This window comes from Melozone crissalis, unplaced genomic scaffold (assembly GCF_028551555.1).
Source record: "Melozone crissalis strain CALT ecotype California unplaced genomic scaffold, PUWL_Pcris_2 ptg000006l_1, whole genome shotgun sequence".
In the NCBI taxonomy this organism is placed as follows: domain Eukaryota; kingdom Metazoa; phylum Chordata; class Aves; order Passeriformes; family Passerellidae; genus Melozone; species Melozone crissalis.
The window spans coordinates 10,731,621-10,751,459 of NW_026535784.1; the positions used below are offsets into that span (position 1 = coordinate 10,731,621).

The 19,839-nt window shown below is 38.9% G+C and overlaps 1 protein-coding gene across 1 annotated transcript in view; it reads right to left on the reverse strand.

The window, feature by feature from the left end:
- STX18 (syntaxin 18) overlaps positions 1 to 15,705 on the reverse strand; it is a 59,812-nt gene extending 44,107 nt beyond the window's left edge. Inside the window, exon 1 of the mRNA XM_054295868.1 lies at positions 15,516 to 15,705. Coding sequence (XP_054151843.1) covers positions 15,516 to 15,680 — 165 coding nt within the window. The 5' untranslated portion in view covers positions 15,681 to 15,705. The remainder of the gene's footprint in view (positions 1 to 15,515) is intronic.
- Positions 15,706 to 19,839: the final 4,134 nt, after the last annotated feature.

Genomic DNA, 19,839 nt, shown 5'->3' on the forward strand with positions numbered 1-19,839 from the left:
GGCTTCACTTGCCAAGAAATGCCATTCTGTCAAATGCACACTGCACAATTAAAAGTTAAAAATAAAGCATTTATTCTGTCCTTAATCATTGCTCCTCCACTGCTACCCCAGAGACAGGAAATGTTCTCCTGTAACAACCCCAGTGCACTGCACCGGGTTCTGTGAACTACACAGCTTTGTTGTGAACAATGCCTGCCAAGAGAAGGCTGCTCAGAGCTGCCCTATGTGGAGTAACAGCACCATGTTGGAAATATGGTCAGACAGTGAATGCAGCACGAGATTCCCCTCATGAAGATGTATATTATATTATATTATATTATATATTATGTGGTTTGTTCTGCTTGTGGGATAATATTCAAAGATGCCTAGGCTTCAACTTGGTGGTCAAACTGATAACTTACACGAACTGCTACAACTTGTAGCTGTGTATGTATTCTCTAACACTGCCTATGGCTGAACAGATAGTTTACCTTCTTTAACTGAAATAAATTTTTAAAAATAGTTAAAAATTTAGTTTCAGCACAGTTTCTAATCTGTGTCAACTACTGGTAATATCACAGTTGGCGTCCATATTTCTAAAAGAGCCAAAACTATCAAAGGCGGGTGTTTCAATCTGAATATTAAATATATGGATATGAGTACAGACATTAAATTACATAATTTTGTTCAGATGCTTTCATAATTTGATTGTGACAATATTAAAGACTCAAAAGAGCTGCTAAATCCACTTTTTAAAAATTTAAAATTATTTTTACAGTAAACATTTAGGACTTGGTGCCATTTCATTAACTTCACTGGAACACAAAATGTCACCATAAACACTAAGTCAACAATAAAAAACTTTCATGATCTAGCAACTAGGTAGCAAAATAAATCCTTTAAAAACTATCAAGCTACACTAAAAATAAAATTAGATATAAATTCAAGTTTTAGACTGTGGTCAATTGAGGTCTAGACAAAACCCTATGTTTGTTCACTGCCTAGTCTCCAGTCTGCTCCAAGTTTGAAAAGGTAATTGAACTCAGTCTATAATTACTGGATTAGATACAGATGGGCTCTGTACATTTCAGGGGAGGAAAGAACTGTTTTGATTCATTTTATGATTGCCTGTAAGGTCAGACTTTTCAAAATGTACTTTCATCTGTTAAATAGTTTCTCAAAGTCCCAGGGGGACATCTTCAATAACTGATGTTTTAAGCAATTTGAGTCTATCAGATCCAGTCTTTGAATGTAATATGCTGTCCATTTTCTAGAATTATAAATGTGCATGTAGGTTAATTGCTACAACTCAGAGAGTTTCAAAACTACATTTTTTCAGAAAATTGCTAGTTTTACCCAACAACTGTTATGAATAAATATTTTCAGAATTATTTTGATTTAGGATACAGCATATCTTTGGAAATACAAATAATGACACAAATTAGAAATGTCCTTACTCATAATGCCTCCCCACTTGGGGAATGCTCTCTTAGGACCAAAGCAAACAATATTTGAATAGTCTCAACTAAATAAGTGCATTTATTGCAAAAAAAAAATTAAAAAAAAACAAGAGAAATATGTCTTGATAAAAAATACTTAAAAACACTTGAGAAGACTTCTTTTTCCACAATCTCTTATTTGAGCCTTCATCCTCATTCTTAGTCAAGATAAAACATGGAACAAACAATATGTAAGCATTGAAATTTCACTCAGCTAAGAATTTTTTGCAGTATTTTCTTCAATTAAATCAACCATAACTCTGCAGTCTGTTCCAGTACAACCAGGATTTCATCTTGCATCATTCAATGTCTTGCTCAGTTAACAGTTCAAACGCTCTGCAAAGAGAATCTAGCTCTGCTCTCAGTTAGGGACTCTCAGAGCTACTGTAATAGCAATTTAAAGCAGAAAACACACCATGCAACCAGAAGGCAACATAATAGTTCAGTTCATAGTCTTAAAAGAGGTAGGAAACTTAATTCCAAACTTACTATTCAAGAGTTTCAGTTTCTTTGTATTACAACAATCTTCTTCCTTATAAAATTCCAACAAGAAAATATTTTTTTGTTAAAACGTACATTTGTGTTTAAAATAACAATATCTCACTGACAACAGCCTCAGTCAAACAAGTTATCTTTGTAGGATCTATATCTAGGCATACATCTACAGAGCTGTTCTGCCAGAGCCTTGGTATTCAAGCACTGGCAATAAGGATAATTGGAGCTATGTTAACATAATATCCTTTGTCTCTCAGTGGGCTCATGAACAAACATGTTATCTCATGTAATTTCCATGATTAATATTTTATTCATATTATTTCAAAGTCGTCCACAAGAGGGACAAAACCTGAAGGCAGACCCAACCACCACAAAGCCCCAGCAGAAAGACACATTCTAATAACTGAATTATCTGTGTGCCTGCTCAGACAGAAGATCCTGTCCATCATCATCAGGCTGCACAGAATTCCCACCACAACTTACAAGTCTCACCAAAAAAAGAAACTTGTTCTGCTGCATTTTAAGAACTGATTGATACAAATGAGTTTGTTCAAAACATTTCAATCTATAAAATGCCTGCAAATAGACTATGGGTTTCTGCAGTAGTAGCTCTTTTTTAAATGTAAGAGCATCAGTAGCAACCACGTTATAAGCAAATAAAAGTAGTCCTTGAAATGAGCATGCAATTTCACTCAAAAGGTAAAATCCATTAATACTTGTATTATCTTCTTCCTCCACATTTGTAATGGATGTTTTGAATGTATTTCTTTAAAACTGAAATAATACTCATATACAGAATTTGCATGAGGTACATAATACAGTTAAGTCTCAATCTTAAGAGCTATATAGAAAAGGCTTCTTCTCCTTCCTTGTAAGCAACAGTTTCCTTCAAAAAACACACATGCCTTATTTCCCTAAAAAATAAAACGGTACATATTTCAAGTGTATTGTGGAAATCCACATACTATTCCTGAAACTTCTGTAATTTTTTAGACAATGAATTGTGAAGAAATGGTCAAGTAAGTGAAATAGCCAGGTCATAGCACCACATGTTCTGTATGCTGCAACACATCAGAAAATGAATAGAATATAAGTTACACCAGGTCACATTTTAGACCAACTAATAAGCTCTTTGATATTTTTCCTTTTTCTTCTCCTTCACATTTTCACTATCTGTAATAAGTATTTGCTGTACAGTCTCTTACATCATGTTAAAACCCATAAGAAACTGTATCTGAGCTCTCATAAGTATTTCCCATTTATACTTTAACAGATTCCACAATGAGCTAAAAATTTTGGGAACTGAAAGCAACATCATCAAGAAAAATAAAGTGTATTCTTACAAGCTAGTCTCAACTCATATTATGTTGTATAATTGTGTCTTTATACAATCATTAAAAAAAAAAGATATCCTATCCACATATAGTAAATGGAGTCAGTATGCAGACTACAGCGATGTGGCACTATTTAATCAATAATCACTTCATACTGATTCCTTCAGTTCTAAAAATAAATAAATAAATAAATAAATAAATAAATAACCATCTTTGTACATCACTCATCCCCTGAAATCTGTGGAAAAGAAACTTGACAATTAAAAAAAATTAAAAAAAAAAACATTAAAAAGTGGTTGCTTACTTCACAGTAAGCAACAAACTTGTGTGGTAGATTCAGCATCCTGTGAAGTCAAATACAGCTATTTTACTTTAGAAATACTCTAGCATGATTTGTTTCTCATAAGTTCATTTATTATTAAAAATTAAGAGAGAACATTCATACATTTGCACAGTCCAAGGTTAGACTGATCAGAGTCACAGGTCACTGGAGCAGCAGTCTGGGATCTGGAAAAGCAGTATCCAATTGCTTGCTTTGGTATGAAGCAATAAGGATATGTACATCCCATATGTAAAAAGGAATTCCAGAGCCATCTCTGTGCATTAACTGCTGCATCACTTGTAGAGTACCATGTGTATTTTGAAATACATGCACTTGACTCAAGAGATTTCAAGTGATGCAGAATTTACCAAATCAAGGATCAGCTGAATCACACCTCAAATAATGTATCCTACTTGCAGCACTGTATCTTATTTTGCTGTTTAGAGGATTCATGAAGAAATCAGTCTTCTTTTTGACTTGTGATCGTGCATCGTAACAAAATAAGGTTAAAGGATTTCTCACTGCAAGGTAATTTTTCAGACTTTAAATCATTCTTGTGGCTCTTTCTGTTAATAGAAACCCCCAAAACCCAACAAAGCAACATCCCACCATTACCACACTTCTGAAAAAGGTTGACATCAGAACTGGACACAACATCTTGCCATTTTAATAGTGCTATATGCTTTCCCTTTAAGTGACCATTCCCTCTATGTTTCATTAAACTTACATCTTATAAAAACTTAAGTTTCATTATTTTGGTATTGGCTTCTATGTGCAATATTTACTAGAGCAAAAACCACCAAATTGTGCCCTACCACAGCCACAACCAGAACCAATAAATGCCACCCTTACACATGCAAAGGTAATATCATGCCCAAGAAATACACAGATGTATTTCATACATGTACATTTGCATATATGTAATAATTTTTCTATACAGTTGAATGAGAAATGCCTCAATTTAAGCCTACACAAAGGAACACTTTCCCTTCAATATCACAGCAGAAACTGCAGCTTGCACCACCCTGTCTAGCTGAACAGACCCAAAGAAAATAACACATAACAACGATAACTGAAGAAAGAAGAATTTTGAATTAATCAAAAATTTGTAGCTGTCACTTGAAAACTAGCATGCAACAAGGTTCTGAAAGAAGAATATCCCAAGAACACACACATCTGTTTAATATTACAAGCCAACTGTCAACATCCTAAGTGAAGTTTTAATTTAATATTTTTTCTTTCTTGATGTTTTACCTTTAGTCAATGCCTTGTGAGAGTATCAGCTTTCTATAAGAAACTGTTAAATATAAAGAAATGTTATTGCAGCATGTTTATAAAATCATAGTTCGAGAACTTTTTATTTTTGTAAGGCCTGACCACAACTTAATTATCTGCAGGACATTCCAAGCTCACTATTGCAAGCTCCAGTTCCCAAGCAATTTTAAACAATATCTACTGTACAGGACATACAGCACTGCAAATACCACAACATGGTAGTGTTTCAAGAAGTCACCATTAGACATGGTTTTTATTTTCAATAAATATGTTTCTCTACTAATCATTAAATGGTTTTCATCACCACTACATGTTTGCCTTTCACGCCTGCTTGCTATCAGTGTTTATTTTAATATAAGAGAACAAGTGATAAAAAAAGGCAGATACCATGTATAACATGCTGTATGTTACACACAAAGTGTCCTAAGGGCAGAATGTTCTTCTACAGCTCACACAATGTTTTCCTTCTTTTCCAGGAAAGAACTGGAGTAAAAGCAGGAAACAAAACTTGTTAAATTGGAGATGGGGGAAAAGTGAGCTCACCCAAAAAGTCTCAAAGGAAGGCTGGAAATTTTTAAGAGAAAGAAATCTCAGAAGTCCTGGGAATTCAAATTTGTTTTTTAAAACATCCAAATCATCTGAAAATAGTCAAGAAAAAAAAATCCATCATGCAATTACATCCAGATTTTACCCATCAGTCTGAAAACCAGCAGATGACACAAGACTTTTGTAACTCAGAACTCCATGAATCTGTTTTCCTCCCCAAAACACCAAACACCTTGGTTTCAACCCATAACTGACAAACTCCTGTTTTTCCTACCCTTTTAATCAACTCTCCCCTTCTCTGGAGGCTGCTGCCACAGAGCCAGGGAGGAGCCCCCAGGGCACTCATGGGGGGCTCCCTTCACACCTCCTCTTCTACCTGACATGCCTCAGGTGTGTATTTTGTTCTAGAAATCCCCACAAGTCCTGCAGCAAAATTATTTCTGGTCTTCTAAATAAAGTGATATTTTATTTTCACCTTGACTAAACAGTGGAGGCCTTAGGGTTTTTTTCCATAAGAAAAATTTAAAAATGTACGGAATGACCTTCTTAAAATTATAGTTATTCTAGTTAGAATATTAGAATAATACTTCATATTAGAGGTCAAATAAATTTAGGAGTAAAACCAAGACCCCTTCTCTTATTTTCCATCATTAATCAACATAATTTGAGAGCTTATGGATATCGCCACACAACCTCCACCAACATTCAGTTGAAACCCACTTTACTCTTCCTACACAGATGAAAAATTGGAGTGGTGGGAAACATCAGTCAGTTGCATCTACAGAAATTTCTATACAGAATGAAATATTCAATTTAGAACTGGTGAGATTACTTCCATATTCAAAATTGTTTAAAAGTCCATAAAAAAAATATCCGGTGTGAAATAACAAGCAATCCATTAATAGTGGAAAATCAAAGAGTGAAAGAAAGTTGGATTACATTTAATTGTACCTGGTTTTTATTTTGTTTGCTTTTCAAATGCTGGACAATACCTGCAGAAATGGAATAGATGCAAATTTGAGTCAATGCAGCACATGCACTTTTCTACAGGTCTCACCAGCCTCCATCAAAAGAGAAGGCAGAGTCAGAATGAAAGGGCAAAAATGGACAACAAACACCTGATCACTACAAAATGTAATTTTTTGCCAGACAGAAAGTTTTGACAAACCACCCTGAAGCCAGGAAACTTGCCTTTTCAAAAAAGTATCCATCATTTAACATTCTATGCAATTATACCAGAGTGTAATATTTTAACACTAAAGAACATTTTCCTCGAATTACTGGAAATTATTCATACCTCCAATTTTCACCCCTTAATTGCTCTCACTGCTGAAGCTATCATGCCAGGTTTTAATATTTGCCAGTCTGAAAAATATTTTCAAGTACAATGGACTGAAGTTTCAAAGACAGAGCATATAATTACATAACCTTTCACTGAAAAATTGTATCCTTTTATCTGTGGTGAAACACACAAAAACTTAATCGACTCATTACCTAAAAATCACAAGCTATCAGCTCAGCATTACAGCAATAACTAAACCTGATGACCAAAATGAGTCTCAATTAGGAAAAACACAAGTGTGAGTACTACTCATTGAAAGCAATGATATGTAACCAATTTTTGTGAGAAGTTCAAACACCTTTATGTTTTGAAATAGCTGTTCTCTGAGATTAAACTTTTTTTGTGAAGCATAATTTGCATCCTAAATGAAAATATCTCCTCATTTTATTAATATTTCAATATGCTTCAGAGTTTAAACCAATTAACATATGTGATGATTCAGAAATTCTGTTTGATAATTGTCACAGAGGAGAAAACTCCTTAGCCCAGACTCGATTTAGCAGAAGATAACAAAAGAAGTTACTTTTCCAGTGTCCAAGAACATCATCTCTACCTAAGTGAAGAAGCAGGATGCAGCATGCACAGAAAGAACTGCAGGATGCTGGAAGTGTCACAGCCAAGACCTTCTCTGGGCTGCTATCCACCAAACTTGTTCTATTTTCAAAAAAGAAGAGGAGGAGAATAATCAGACACCTTAAAGTTACCAACTTCCAGGAAAATTAGCTTTATTTTGGCCTCAGTATTAATAGCTGGAAAAATAAACCTCACAGTGGCATCACTTAACAATTCACACCAATATTCTTTTGTGTTTGCTTATTTTTATGTTCATTTCTGTCCCAAACAAGAGGCTATATTTCAACATAAATAAATATAGACCCCAAGGCTTGTAGCAATGGCAGTGCATCAAGGTACTCACAATAATGAGCTGTTCTTGCTCCAAAGTCTTTGATAAAGAACTCAGTAAAACAGCAAAAAGTATAAATGCATCAGGTAAATTCAGTAACCTGAAAATATTAAGTTCCAGCTTTTTTCTCCCTTCTTCCCTTCCTCTCTTCCCTACTTAGATGAACTATATCACAACCTCATAATTTCCTGATATTCCTTCTTCCTCATATTTCTACCTCTAATATTAGACTGTATCTTTTACAACCTCGATCATTCCATTTTCTTCCAGCTATGCCTGCACACTTTCTGTTGTCTCTCTTTTCCACTGTATCTCTCCAGCTTTTGAGACACCTCAAGGCCCACCACCTTGCCCCCAGTCCATCTTTCTCCTGCAGAGGTTATGCTGATGTAAATTATGTTTAAGAAAAGAAGGAGGCTACCCATGATAAACCTCAGCTTTCTTCCACTTCCACAAATGTTATCCTTATTTGTGGCAGGATGAAAAAGCAAGAGCTTGGAAAAGGTGTCAGCTTAAGAGAACACCACAATCAGGAAAGAGTTCATAGTTACCAGCTGCAGGATACAACAATTCCCCCAACTCCAAGCCAGGAAAGAGCCTCCCACAAGCAGCCTGGAAGGAGGTGAGGTGAGGACGAAGGCAACATCCTCAAAATGGGAACTGCAGTGTTAGATACTTTTGGACTCCTCAGCACCACATGAGGTCCAGTTAGTCAAAACAAAATTGACAGTTAACTAAGGAAAGTTGTTTCCTGAGCCAACTTTCAATCCTGCTGTTCTGTTAAATTCAAAAAATAATTCCCATGGAGTTGAGAATGTAGTTTAAAACAAACAAACAAAGCAGGGGAAACAATGAGAGACATTTGCACAGACATTTCCCAAAATGCAGGAGTTCAGAACTTTTCCCCAAGGCCAGCCAATACCCGCCTCACTGTTTTTGAAGTGACTTTTGCTAAAACCAGAAGCATCACATGGGGAACATTAGTGATTTGGCATTTAGTCCTAATGTACTGAACAAGGTCAGCATTTAGTTCTTCTCCCAGTTTGCTGGGTTTTTTTCCCAATCTTTATTTTGCTATTTCCTTTACCAGCTTTTTATATGTTTCTCATCTACTAATTAAAATTATCGTCTTTCCCTTCCGTCTCTCAGACTAAATTTCTCTAACAAGGATGAAGGAAATGAGAAGTAAAACCAATAAATGCTCATAATAAAAAACTAACATTAACTGTAATTTGCACAGGGGAAGAGATAAATCTGAGATATTAGGCAGCAGTATGCTGTAACTCCCTATTTGAAAAAGTACAATTTCAAATTATACTTTCTGCCTACAACATGGGGGAGGGAAACCCATGTGCATGTAAATAAGTACAAACATCATCGGTGAACTTTGGGGGAAAGAGCAACTGTTCATTAACTGTTCATGAGAGAAGAAGGAATTAATCCTAATGACCTCAGCAATGGGCCCAATTTAATAGAACTTAACTTTCATTAAAAGTCAAGTGAACTGAAATCACTCACTGTCCAAAATTTGGCACAGTCATTCATTTCTAATAAAGACTCTAATTTGGCTACACCACAAACAGTATATATTTCCCCTGCATTCAAATATTCTCTCATGGGAGTTATTCTTATGCAATCAGCAGAGTTTAAAAAAATCTTATTAAACAGCCTTATTAAATCAGGTTATAATTTTTTAGTTGGAGTATAAAACCAAAGCCATTAAAGCACACAACTTCAGCCATTTTTGGCCATTTCCCTCAGAGCACTGGTAAGTATCAGCTATCCAATTACAACAGCAGCAGATCACTACATGACCATGCAGTCTCTGGTGCTCTGCCTGTGTTAGCCCACAATGCTAAATTCACTCTTGGATATGGAAGTTTTAAGGATTAAGTCCCTTTCAGTTCTGTTTCAGACCTGGAGAATACATGTCCCATCTCATAAAGGTTAATACAGCAAACTGACTATTTCATTACTTTGGATATTCCCCAGTTTTTTTAAAAGCTCATATATAACTTGACTTGTTCTGGAGTCACCAACCTGAACTTGACTCAGAACCAGCATCATAATAATTACAGTATATGCCAATAAAACATTTAATATTTGGCTTTTTTATTTTTCTATACCTTTCATTTTTAGAGCAGGGATGGTGTTACTCCCAGGATCAGTACATTGGTACCTGCCACTCACTGAGGTTATGATCTATCTGAAACCAGTAGGCACTGGAAAAGCCTGTGGACCTCCCAGTCTGAAAATCAACTTTTTCCTTATCATATTAGAATTGTATTAAGCACAAGGAATCCTCTGAAATCTAGATCTCTAGACTTGATCTACTAATATTTTTCAATCTTTCTATTTGTAAACACCTAGATATTTTCCAGTGAGTGTCTTGTCTTTCCCTACTAGCACTGTGTACATTACACCATTTCAGTGGCTCAGTTTTATTCTTGGTGCCTCTTCAAACAATCCTGAACACTCTGAAAGGGATCAGAAAGTACATATGTTTAAAAACACTCCCTTTTATTTGTCCTGTGTCAGCAATGACATCATGCTATTCAAGGTGGTCCTCTATAGTCAGTTGGGGGGCCAGCTCCTGGTTTGGGCATTCCCCATGCCTTTTTTAGTCTTTATTTAATGCAGTGACAGTGGCAATGAATAAACTGTAACTTCATACACAAACACTCCTACCTTCTTCTGTCCTAGGAGAATGCTCTAAATACCAGTCTGTACAAAGATGTGCAGGAGTATCTCAAATCTGGCACCAAGGACAAAAAACCAGCACTCCATTTCTTCTAATAGCACTGCTATTGTAAGTTATCCCATAGGCTGCACTCCAAACAAAGAAATAAGTTGGACTTTCACAGGTACACATGAATAGCTGTTTTACATATAAAAATAAAAAATAAAATAAAATAAAATTATAAAGTCACCACTGCCCTATGTGTAGCCAAAGCAATGTACTACAGAAGTCAAGGCCTTGAAATTAAAACGTTTGCTTAAAATTTATATTCAATGTCATTTGTTCTGGCTTTCACAAGAACTAGTTTTGGAGAGAAGTTTTATGTGGGGATTTTTCCTCCTCATTACACATTTATACAGAGCAGCTGAACATAATTTTTGTGTGAGTATTGGCCTATTGTGCCATGCTTTTTTTGAAGAATCAGTTAATCATCCTACAGAATCCATACACAGAACTTATATGAATAACAGATGTTGAAGCCTCATGAATCTGGCATCCTTATGTGTTCAACAGCTTCAAACATGGATATTTGATCATTTTGAAATTTTGCACTTAAAGATTTAGAAGCATTTAACCTTTCAAATTTTCCATTTTCAAGGATATTTATTCACATATGCCTGATACTGTTTTTGAATAATTTGTGTTCCAACTCTTCAGTTTTTAGCTTTTCACAAAACCTTAAATAAGATGATTTCCCAAAGCAAAACAGATTTTATTCAAGACTGCAATTAAATCCACCATGAAATCCAGCTTAATCATTCATTTATATTTATTTCTGTTTATTGGCTGTATCAGCCTTGATTCCATTTCTCCAACACAAATTGAACAGTCAGCAATCATAAAAAGTTCTTGTTCCTTCTATATTTTCAAATATCTAAGAAGTATATTTGACAGAGGATATTCCTAATTGCTCTCATGTGCCATAAAAAAGTAAAAGGGAAGGCCTTTAGGAGTCACATTTCCTAATACTGTCCTAAATAAAACAGCAGCTCAAATGCCAAAGACTTTGCAAAACTGACAATCTTTTAAAACATCCAAAACAACAGACTGAAGGCATTGTAAAGCTGTGAACCAGTGTCACATAAACTGGGGCTCTGAACTGCTTATGTTTGTCACTGAGCACTTACTGTGAGCCCATTTTTTTTACTTAAATATTTCTGTTCAAATCTTTAAAATTCTTCAATCACTTAGCTTAATCCCAAACCTGACACCATACCAAGGAACAAATGTATCGGATTTGTGTGGCAAGGTTTTGGTATTAAGATTTTGGTTTATTTCTTATTATTCTCCTCTGATTTGACTGGTAATAAATTAAACTCATCTTCCCCAACTCAAGTTGGTCTTGCCCATGACCCAACTGCTCAGAGATCACTCCCTGTCCTTACCTTGACCCATGAACCTTTCATTCTATTTCCTCTCTCCTGCCCAGATGAGGAGGGCAGTGACAGAGCAGCTTTGGTGGGTACCTGGCATCCAGGCAGGATCAAACAACTACATAAGCCTATATAAAAGTATGAAGAAATGCAAACTTTAGTAACCCTGGATACTGTATTTCAAATGTCACCATAAAGTCTAAGAGAAAGAAAATGGTTTGCTTTCATTCACTAAAAAGCACTAACACACACATAATGAATTCTAAGCCTTCTGTACACTGCAAGTAATGGAAAGTCTGTCACTGGAACTGCAGCTTTCCTGTAGCTACAGGATCCTGTTAACAGTAATTTCTTACCTTGTCCTAGACATTATGCAGATGGTGAAGAGACTGAGAGGTGTCAAAAATGTTCACCATAAAAAAAACATAAGTCACATTACATATCAGACAGCCCAATGGTTGTACAATGGCAGCTGACAGACCAAAAAAAACCCAAACCAAATAAACAGTGATGGGTCAATGCCAGGGCAAAGTAAATCCTTTCAACAGCTCAGAGCCATAACAGCCATCTTTGATTTATATGAATTGAACAATTTTATCACAGTTTAATAACATCACCAACAACACCAGTCTCTGCAACTAACTTTACCATGGTTATAGATGAACTCCTAACATCATTGTGTTAAGAACTTAGTCTCAAATACAAAAACCTTCATCAGCTCTCCAGAGACTGCAGCAACACAGTATACCTGAGCATAAAATAGCCAGCTTCAAAAAAATATAAACTAATACAGAATGCTGAAATATTTACTTGTGAGTTACACAAAACACCAAGAGCACACATCTCTAATCCAGCTTCCCCACACAATATCAATTCAAGTCAAAACTCTTATATTCTACATTCTCTGTGCCTCCCTCAATCCACCTAAAAAAATCATGTAAGTTTCAGAATGTAAAATAGGAATTTATAACTTTATCTCCCAGGCACAATGAACCTCTACATAAATACAGAAGCTGCGTAGGATTCTGGTTACAATATTGTAGGATTATTGGTTACAATTACTGGTTACAATTTGTTACAGCTTCTCCTCCAAACACTGAGCACCTTCAATCTTCCCTCCTAAACATCACTTAGAGACTGTATACAAAGAAGTCAAAACCCAAAGAAGTTTCCATAGTCCTTGGATCCTACAGCAAAAGTCACAGTCCTTCAGGGGCAGAAAGGAGAACGAGAACATTCAATGTATGATAGTTATATCACTCAATACAGTTCAGCAAAGTGCTCAAACACCTAAATTATGTGACACAAAACCTCCGTGGGATGGGCTAGAGAGATCTCTGATCCTACAGCTGAGTGCCTGCCCAGTCCCACATTCCAGCTGTGCTGCAGCTGTGAGCAACTGGCTGCTCCTCCTGGAGCTTGGAGGACAAGCTGCTCCACCTGCAAGCTGCAGGGCAAGCCCACACGGAATAGAATGTTGAAAGGAGTCGTTCTTTATGCAGACTCTATTATTTCAGTACTTCCACATTTGCATGTCAGGTGGAGAACTTGCACTAAGCACTTTGGACTTCTCTAGTTTGGAGAAAAGAAGGCTGAGTGGCAACCTCATTGCTCTACATTTGCCTGAGGAGAGGACATGAAGAAGGAAGTGCCAATCTTTTCCCTCTGGTATCCAGGGTCAGGATGACTGGGAATGGTTCAAAGCTGTGCCAGGGGAGGCTCAGACTGGACATTAGGAAGCATTTTATAATGAGCAGGTGGTAAAACATCAGAAGAGGCTTCCCAGGGAGGTGGCTGGTGCCCTAAGCCTGTCAGTGTTCAAGGAGCATTCGGACAATTCCCTTAATAACTTGCTTTAACTTTTGCTCAGCCCTGAAGGGGTCAGGCAGTTGGAGTAGATGATGGTTGTAGGTCCTTCCAAACTGAAATATTCTATTCTGCAACCAAGTAAGGCATAAAGAAAGTGGTGACTAAGTGTAGCTTATTCAGGGTCTTTACTATTAGAGAGTAATCACCTACATGATTAAACTGAACTGTATTTGGCTGAAACAAACACATAAAATCATCATTTATTTTACTATAAATCTTAATAATTCTAGCTGCAATTTCAATGTTTTATTCACACATTAAAATGATGTTGTGTGGTCTGGGGGGCTGTTGGCTCACTGCCACAAAGGTACAGGACTTAGAGAGCAAGGCCAGCCCACCTTGCTCCTTCTCACTGACCAGCTGTCAACAGGCACCTCGTGTTCACATAGCAGCTTTTGCTTCTTCTCCAAAGTCACGTTTATATAAGCATGTTTATATATTAAATCATTGTCCCACTCAGTTCAGATCATCTCCCTTGGCACTAGCTGTTTACTTCACCTGATGCTCTTACAAATTAAATAAGACATGCCTTTGTCTTTCTTTCTGTTGTCTGGACAATGCACTGAGGAAACTCAGAAAGGGTGAGGAGTTCAGAGAAAAAACTGTAATCATTAGGAAACAGCAGCTGTGAACAGGGGTGAGCCAAAGAACCAGGGCAGAAAAAAGAATGCCATGGCCATAGCATGCTATCACTGCACAGGACCACAGCAGGGCAAGGAGAAGATGGAGGTCAGGGTAGGCTTGAGTATGAATACAACTTTTAAAAAAAAAACGAAACCTGGGAATAGGCAAAAGCAAAGAAGCCCTGATAGCAGGAAGGTAAGGGGGAGCAAAGACTAGAAGGGAGGAGGAGGTTGGCACGAACCTAGTCTGAGACTGTAAATACTTTGAAATACCGACACAGAAACTGAGCAGGAGGAATCAAAATGAAGACAGAGAAAATACTAGTGGCAATGGGACAAAAGGCTTGTTCAGAGGGAACAAACAAATCTGTGGCTATAGAATGGAACCTAAAAACCTCATATTTCCTTGTGCTTCCTCTGCTACTATAAAACACTTGTGCATTTCTCATTTAGTCCCAAACTTGCAAATCCATTCTGTAAGTCTGTCTCCTCAGAGTTCCTTAGTTTTTCAACACGCAGTCCCAGTGCTTTATCAAAGACATCTTATTCAAACCCTGCCTTTGACTCAGAATGGAGGAAAAGAATATGCACCAAAATCGTCTTTACAGAACGACTATGGACTGAGGACTGCTGTTAATGCCGATCACTTTCACCTCTTTTACTCCTTAACTTTTTAGTGGTTGTCTTTGCAAGTCTTAAAACTTTCCGATGACCTTTGTACATGTAATCTGCCTAGGGCTGGCACTTAGGTGCCACCCCGTGTGAGAGCGGAAGCCAGCACGCCAAAGGCAGTAAAGGGAGCAGCGCTGCAGACGCAGACGAAGGCGTGTGCCATGGCAGCTGTGTTACGTGGCAGCCGGCAGCAGGAATCAGCCGTGCTCAGCCCGCAGGCACGGCCGGAGGGGCGGCGGATCCGCACGGACACAGCCGCAGCCCCGGCAGGAGGGGCCGCGCCGCGGGGAACGCGGGCGACAGGCGGGCTCGGAGCCGCCACGGCCGCGCCGGGCCGCGGCTCTCACGGCGCGCTCCCAGCCCACAGCCGTGTGGGAAAGTGCCGCCCCGCCGCTCTTTGCGGGCGACTCCGGGGCCCGCTCGCTCTCCCCCGGGAGCGCCGGACGCTCCGAGGCGGCGGTGAGGGCCGGGCTGCCCGCCCGGGAGGAGCCGCTGCCGGCAGCCCCGGCCGCCCCTCGCCCTCCCCCCGGGGCCGCACTCACCACCTCCCGCGCCCTGCTGGTGAAGTCGCTTTTGGAGCGGGCGGTGCCCCGCTTGAGCAGCTCGTCCCTGGCGCTGTCCCCCGCCACCGCCACCCCCAGCGCCTTGTTGCGGGTCTTCACGGTCTTCACGCTGGCCTTGAAGAGCAGGGTGATGTCCACCGCCATGGCGGCCGCCGGTGCCTCCGCGCGCCCTTCCCCGCGCAACGCGGCCCCGCGCGGCGCGTTCCGGCTGAGGGGCGGGGAGGCCGCGGCGGCGCGGGAGCGGCTCCGGCCGCGCCAGGCCCGGGACAGCAGCGCCCTGGGAGGGACGGGAGGGAGCGGAGCCGTGTCCCGGCACAGCCTGCCGTGTAACCAGCGCTGTACGGAAAATAGAACGTGTACGGTGTAACGATCCCCCTCCAGGACGCCCTGCCAGGTGTAGCCGAGCAATGCTGGTGCAAGGCAGGTTAATTAGAGCTGATTAATACATATTAACGGGATCTGCCCTGCGATCTGGGGTAGGCGCTGGTGTGAGACTCCCCTAGGCAGTGCCATCGGTGTGATCAGACACTGATCTCCCTGGTGACAGGGACAGGACCCGAGGCAATGGCCTGAGGTTGTGTCGGGGAGGTTGAGGTGGGGTGTCAGGAGATGTTCTTCTCCCAGAGATGGATACTGGCACAGGCTCCCCAGGGAAACAGCCACAGCCTGACTGACAGAGATCAGGAAGAGTTTGGGCACACGCTGTGACTCTTGGGGTGCCCTGTGCAGGACCAGGAGTTGGAGACCCGATGATCCTTGTGGGTCCCTTCCAACGCAGAGTATTCTGTGTTTCTGTGATTCTGTGTATGTCCCATGACCAACTATCCCTGTGTAGGCAGAGCAGCCTTGTTACACCTGGAGGGTGCAGCGATGGTTTCCTCTGCAGAAGAGAAAGCTGAATTCCCAGGACCCCCAGGCTGCTGCCATCCTGCACTGGGACAGTGTCGCATCAGTACCTGCAAGGTGTAGCACAATGTTTGTAATATGATTCCAGAATAAACTTTGTGAAATGACCTTTGTTATAGATGCTATAACTTTATTATAATGTTCTGTACAGTGGCCTAGCTACATGAGATTACATGGCACCCTGGGGAAAGCTTTTGACCAAATAACTAGTGGTGTTATTTATATAAATATTCTTATGCATGCATATGTGCCACCCAATGCTCCAGTATCCAGCAGACACTATGTAGTTTTTCACTGTCCTTTCACTGACCAGAAACACATTTATTCCTTGACACAGTCTCCAAAGAACACAATTTCAAAATCCTACCGCACCCCAGCAGACTGAAACTTAATCAACCAGAACTATTTTTCCCATCTATTCCAGGGTATCAGGCTTTCTTCTCATGTTGATTACTGCTCTGCTTTCAGTTCAGTTCCCATCAATTCAGCCTTAGCTGCACATTAGTGGTTCCCTCACAGTCATATTGTAATTAGCATTCATTCATACTTTGTTATTATTGTTCTATTTTAAATTGTGTTTTTATTGTGGTATGGATACATATTTCTAATTAAAGGAATAAACTGCTTTAAGTCTCTGTCCTCGGTGCTGGATTTACCACAAGAATATATTTAAGGCATTAAATAAGTGGACAATGAAGGAGATTAAAGTTGTCATTCCAGAAATGCCAGCAGTACTTGATTGAACCCTGAGCCAAATGCTTTCTCTTTCAAGATTAAGAAATTCAGTATAATGATACTTCAGCAAAGGACATGTTTAATAAAGCTATGTGAAACACACACGTAGTAAATCAGATCCTTTCAGGTATGTTCCCAATATTGATGGATTTTCTTTTCCTTGCATTACCAAAACCTGAGCAGTCACATTTAATAAACTTTCAGGAATGACTTGATCATGCTGACATCCTCAGTCTTAAACTTCTTGAAGACACTTCTGACATGTTCATGAATGCTACCTGTTAAGGTAATTTTCATGTGCTGTGGTTCTGCCATCCTTATCATAATTAATAACTCATTCCACGTGCACATTCTTTCACAGGCACTTGCACAGGTCAGTTTTTTTCAGTAGAAATAAGAAGGGCACATCTTGGCCCATGGTAGTATGCTGCTGAAAGTGTAGGTGATAGCATTAACCTGTGGTTTTGTGCACATTCAACTATGTGGTTTGTTCCAATATTTAATGAAGTGAAGATTTACGCTCCCTTAAGGTATTCTCACTGAAGTGGCCATTGGATAAGAATCTGCAGAGTTTTTCTATTAGAGTGCTGTTTTTATTATATTTAAACTGTAGAAATATGAAAGCTATTTTGAAATTTTGAACTTCACCTTCCCTTCCTGCTTTTAGAAAAAAAACCAATGTTTTGGTGCCTGTGTCAAGTAATAGTTTAATTATTTTCTAATGAGATCTAGATTCTTTAAAATAACTGGAATGCTCTATAGATGTTTTGACCAAAAAAGGAATCTACAATTCATTAAAGCAGAGTAAATTTTAACAGACATACTATATTTTACCTCCTAATTTTGCAAAGGTTTATACACATATTAAACTACTTTGAATACTTCCACTGAGGTCAGTGGAACCTCACAAGGCACACACATAACTCTTTTACTAGATCAGGACCTTAGCTGGAAATTCTTTGGGAACAAGATCATGTCTTTATTTCTACTTTTACTTATTTATTTGTGCTTTATGCATGTGACCAACAGTTACTGAAAAACACCCCGAAACAGTAATAGTAATATTACACAACCAATTTTGAACCTCAACAGTCTTAAAACTTCCATTCCAGCCCAAGGAAATAAACAGAGACACATTTTAGGAGAAACAGAGTATTAAAATTCCATAAAGCTGATCTCATCTGTCAGAAATAGACTGAACAGTTAATCTGGCAAAAGAAAAACTCAAAGTGCCTTTTTAATGTGAAAGAAGGTTGCTCAAATGGACTGACTCATTAAGTATATAATACCCAGGGCCTCTGCTGTAGAGATAGATAGCTTTGGAGATTACAACTGCTTTAAAATCAGTTGCTAAGAACTGGTGCCCAGAGCTTTCATGTGAACTTGATCCCAGCTTCCTGTATACAGTAACTGCATCTCCTCACCAGGCATTTGCACTTCCACAGCCACCTTCTTTTAAAAGCTTAGAGCTTACTTTGGAGCAGATATGTTTCAATAGTACATGTGGAACCTTCCTGTAATTGCTAAAAACGCTCACCTTGAAATTTAAGATTTTAAGGTTGGAGTAAAATTCCAAAATCACTCACAAAGCACTACAGACCCACCTGGAGCAATGCAGGTAAATTGGTGAGACCACATGCACTGTGCACTCTGTTGTGCCCCAGCAGGAGCACGTCTGGAAGAGAAGAAATTAGGACATTGCAAACTACAACAGTTTTGTGTTCAGTGTGAGGACAGCAAACTGATCATCAGGTCTCGGTGTGCCAGCCTGCTTAATAGGCAGTCTCAGGAAAATCTGCCAGTGAAAAGGAGTTCATGTTTCCCTGTGATTATCAATCAATGTGCCTGTTAAAGAGGGGCTGGTGGGGTTGTCTCAGAGACAGGTAACTCCTCAAATTGTAATTTCCTTTGGTGTGAAAGACAGACAAAAGGGAAAAAGCTCCTGAACTTCCTCCCAATGTTACAAAGGTCCTAATTTGGCCCAGGCAATAGAAAACTACATGTGGTCCATTTTATTTTTTTTTTTCTGGAATAAACCCAGTAACTTTCTTTATTAGATGGCAGTGTTGCAAACTGAAGAGAATATCAAGAGGAAGGCAATTTGTTCACAGTGCACATTTATAACCAAGACAAATCAGAAAGGGAGAAACTCCATTTGATGTCAGCTTGAACTTTTAAGCCAGTAGTGTACATACTTACTGGCTTACACTCAAAGTAAATACAACTTTGTTGATGTGCAGAGAAACTTTCTTCAGTGTTTAAAAGTGGGGCTGGAAGACAGTACAACCTGTACAAGGGAAGTATGATCACTTAATTGAAACAGAGTTTTGTGGAAAGAGTGGATATTAACTGCAACTTGTGTTGTCTATGGCCACAAATATTGGCTGCTAGAAACCAGTTCAACTGGCAGAAGAGTGATCTTCCATTGATTCCCTGTTAACAACATGCAAAAGTGATGGTAGGGTGGCCCTTATCAAAGGATGGGTAAAACAAAAATGCAAAAAGGGTAGAAAAATTAAAATGTAGAAAGAACCTATTTAAAGAATTATTGTAAAGGAGAACAGGGGGGGAAAAGGATACCTTCTCTGAAGTTACTTACAGACAATGATAGGGGAAAGGATGTTATGAAATCTGGACCTTTTTTTTTCAATTTTCTCATAAG